General features: G+C 68.7%; 1 protein-coding gene across 1 annotated transcript in view; it reads right to left on the bottom strand.

Moving 5' to 3' along the window:
• CHRD (chordin) overlaps nucleotides 1-2,392 on the bottom strand; it is a 37,549-nt gene that overhangs the window by 4,612 nt on the left and 30,545 nt on the right. Inside the window, 9 exon segments of the mRNA XM_019474309.1 lie at nucleotides 63-156; nucleotides 245-445; nucleotides 710-823; nucleotides 910-1,151; nucleotides 1,238-1,394; nucleotides 1,482-1,598; nucleotides 1,683-1,789; nucleotides 1,888-2,035; nucleotides 2,136-2,218. Coding sequence (XP_019329854.1) covers nucleotides 63-156; nucleotides 245-445; nucleotides 710-823; nucleotides 910-1,151; nucleotides 1,238-1,394; nucleotides 1,482-1,598; nucleotides 1,683-1,789; nucleotides 1,888-2,035; nucleotides 2,136-2,218 — 1,263 coding nt within the window.

Raw genomic sequence — 2,392 nt, 5'->3', positions numbered from 1 at the left:
CCCATGGGGAACCCCCCTGCTCCTCCAGCCCCCCACTCAGGACCCCCCCAGCCCCCAGGTACCTTCGCAGATGGGGCAGCACAGCTCCTCGGGGTGCACCTGGCGGGTACAGTTGAGGGGCTGGCACAGGATGGGGTCACAGATCACCGTACGCTTCTGGGGGCAGTAGGTACGGGGTTCATTACAGGGTGGGCACCGCTGATGGGTGCTGCCCCCCAGCTTCCCCCCCCCGCCCAGCCCGTACCTGGCAGCTGCAGATGGAGCACTTCTTGTCGTAGTCGGGTGCCCAGCGGGTGCCGTGCGCCCGGTGCTGCCCCTCAAAGAAGCAGGAGTTGGGGTCCTTCTTCAGCTGCTCCAGGTCCCTGGGCTTGGTGCCCTCGGAGAGCTCGGCCTCCCCTGGGGCCAGGCGGGTCCCTCCTGCATAGCACCGGTTGGGGATGTGCACCTGGATGGGGGCATGGAGCAGGAGGGGTTGGCACCGCCGGGGGACCCCGCTTCCCATGCGCATACCCAGCTGCCCTCCATGGTCAGGGCTGGTGGAGGAAGCACCCATGACCACAGTACACACCACGCCAGGCTGCCGGGACCGTCTCACAAAGTGCCCCCGATCCTGTCCCCTTCCCACCCTGCTCTGGGCAGTGTCACCTGGCTGGAGACCCCAGGCAGTGGTGGGGATGGGTAGGGGTGCCCTGCCCAGGTGGGGACCTACCCGTCCCCGCATCTCCCCATGGGGGTGGGCTTTGGTGCTGACTTGCAGGAAAGCAGTGCCCTGGGCCAGGTGCTGCAGCAGGTCGGCGTCCAGGTCCTTCACCACCCCCTGAGCCTGCCAGGGCGAGAGGGGCACCAGCGGGGGCATGAGGGCTGGCCTGGTCCCCAGTGTGGGGTGCCCCGACTGGGTGCCCGCCTCACCTCGGTGCTGTAGAAACCCTTGAGCAGGCGCTTGTGCTGGTGGGGACGGGTGCCCATCTCGCCCAGCTCAGCCACCCCATGGAGGTGGGCGCTGACGGTGCTGTCGGCCGGGCGGCCCAGCCCTGCCACCGAGATCTCGTAGTGCAGGTGACAGTGCTCATCCAGCGAGAGCCAGGCATGCCCCCCGGCGCCGCTGCCCACCGGGGGGGACACCAGCTGCCCCGCCAGCGCCACGGGCATCTCTGAGCAGAGACAGGGGCCATGGGAGGTGGCAGGCGGGGGGGCTGCCCCACCACCTCCACCGCCATCCCTGGTGCCCCCCAGGTACCTGTGTAGCGGGCGAGCAGCCCGCTGTAGGGCAGGGAGATGACCTGGCCCCGCAGCTCGCCCTCCGCCCAGTCCTTGGTGGCCACATTGAGGAAGAGCTCGTTCTGCAGCAGCATGTGGGCATCACGGGCGCTGGGGCTCTGCCAGGTGCCCCGGGCCTGCCGTCGGCAGGAGACCACATGGGTTGGGATGGGGACTCGCCCAAGGTCCCTGTGCCATCCCCCCCAGTGCCACCCAGTGCTCACCAGCCCATCCTTGTAGCTGGGTGTCATGTCGAACAGGACATTCCTCTTGCTCTTCCGCCGGGGTTTGGTCTCCAGTGTGATGCCCACGACCTCGCTGGCGGTGCCCACCACCTGCACCTACGGGAAGGGTGCCAAGGGGCAGCGCTGGCAGGGGAGATACCCCTGGGACCCCCAGGAGGGAGACGGGTGCCCCCCGCTTACCTGGTACTCCAGGGTGCCATTCTCGTGAAGGGCCAGCTTGGCTGAGCCCACGGCCCCTGTCTTGGTTGGTAGCAAGGCATCCGCTCCGCACAGCACACTTTGGATGGCTTCAGTCCAGGGAGAGAGGCACGGAGCGGGGTGTGAGGTTAGCATGGGGGAGCACGGCCACCCACCCTGCATCCCGGGGTGCCTGCCCCGTGCTCACTGTCACAGCTGCGGCGGGTGGTGATGGTGCCCGCCAGCTGGCGTGCATGCCGACCCTCCGTCTCAGCCACGATGCGGAGCTGCCCCTGCACCAGCCACTGCAGCTCGTGGGCAGACAGCTCGCTCAGCACCTCTGCGAAGTCAGGGTCCTGCCAGGGGAAGGGGGGGGGGGGGCACGGAGGCACGGCTCAGCCCTGGCATGGCGGGCACCGCAGCTGCTGGGGCATGTCAGGGAACAGACGGCTTTACCTCCACGGTGATGTTGGCGCGGACTTCCCGCAGCATCTGGCCCTGGTGCAGGATGCGGACCCGCAGCGGGACCCAGGGGGATTCTGGCCATGGCAGAGGGGATTGGACCCTCTCGACCGGGGACCTGCAACCACTCTTCCTCTGCCCCCCAACCCCCCCCCGCGGTGCCCACCGCCCCCAAACCCCTGCACCCAATCCCCCACTGTCTTGCCAGCTGCCTGTCCTGCACGCCTGGACCCCTGAGGACACTGTGTCCC

The sequence above is a fragment of the Aptenodytes forsteri genome, unplaced genomic scaffold (genome assembly GCF_000699145.1).
Source record: "Aptenodytes forsteri isolate BGI_AS27 unplaced genomic scaffold, ASM69914v1 Scaffold72, whole genome shotgun sequence".
Lineage (NCBI taxonomy): Eukaryota > Metazoa > Chordata > Aves > Sphenisciformes > Spheniscidae > Aptenodytes > Aptenodytes forsteri.
Note: the sequence above shows the minus strand (reverse complement) of the source record. Positions and strands in the feature narration are given on the sequence as shown.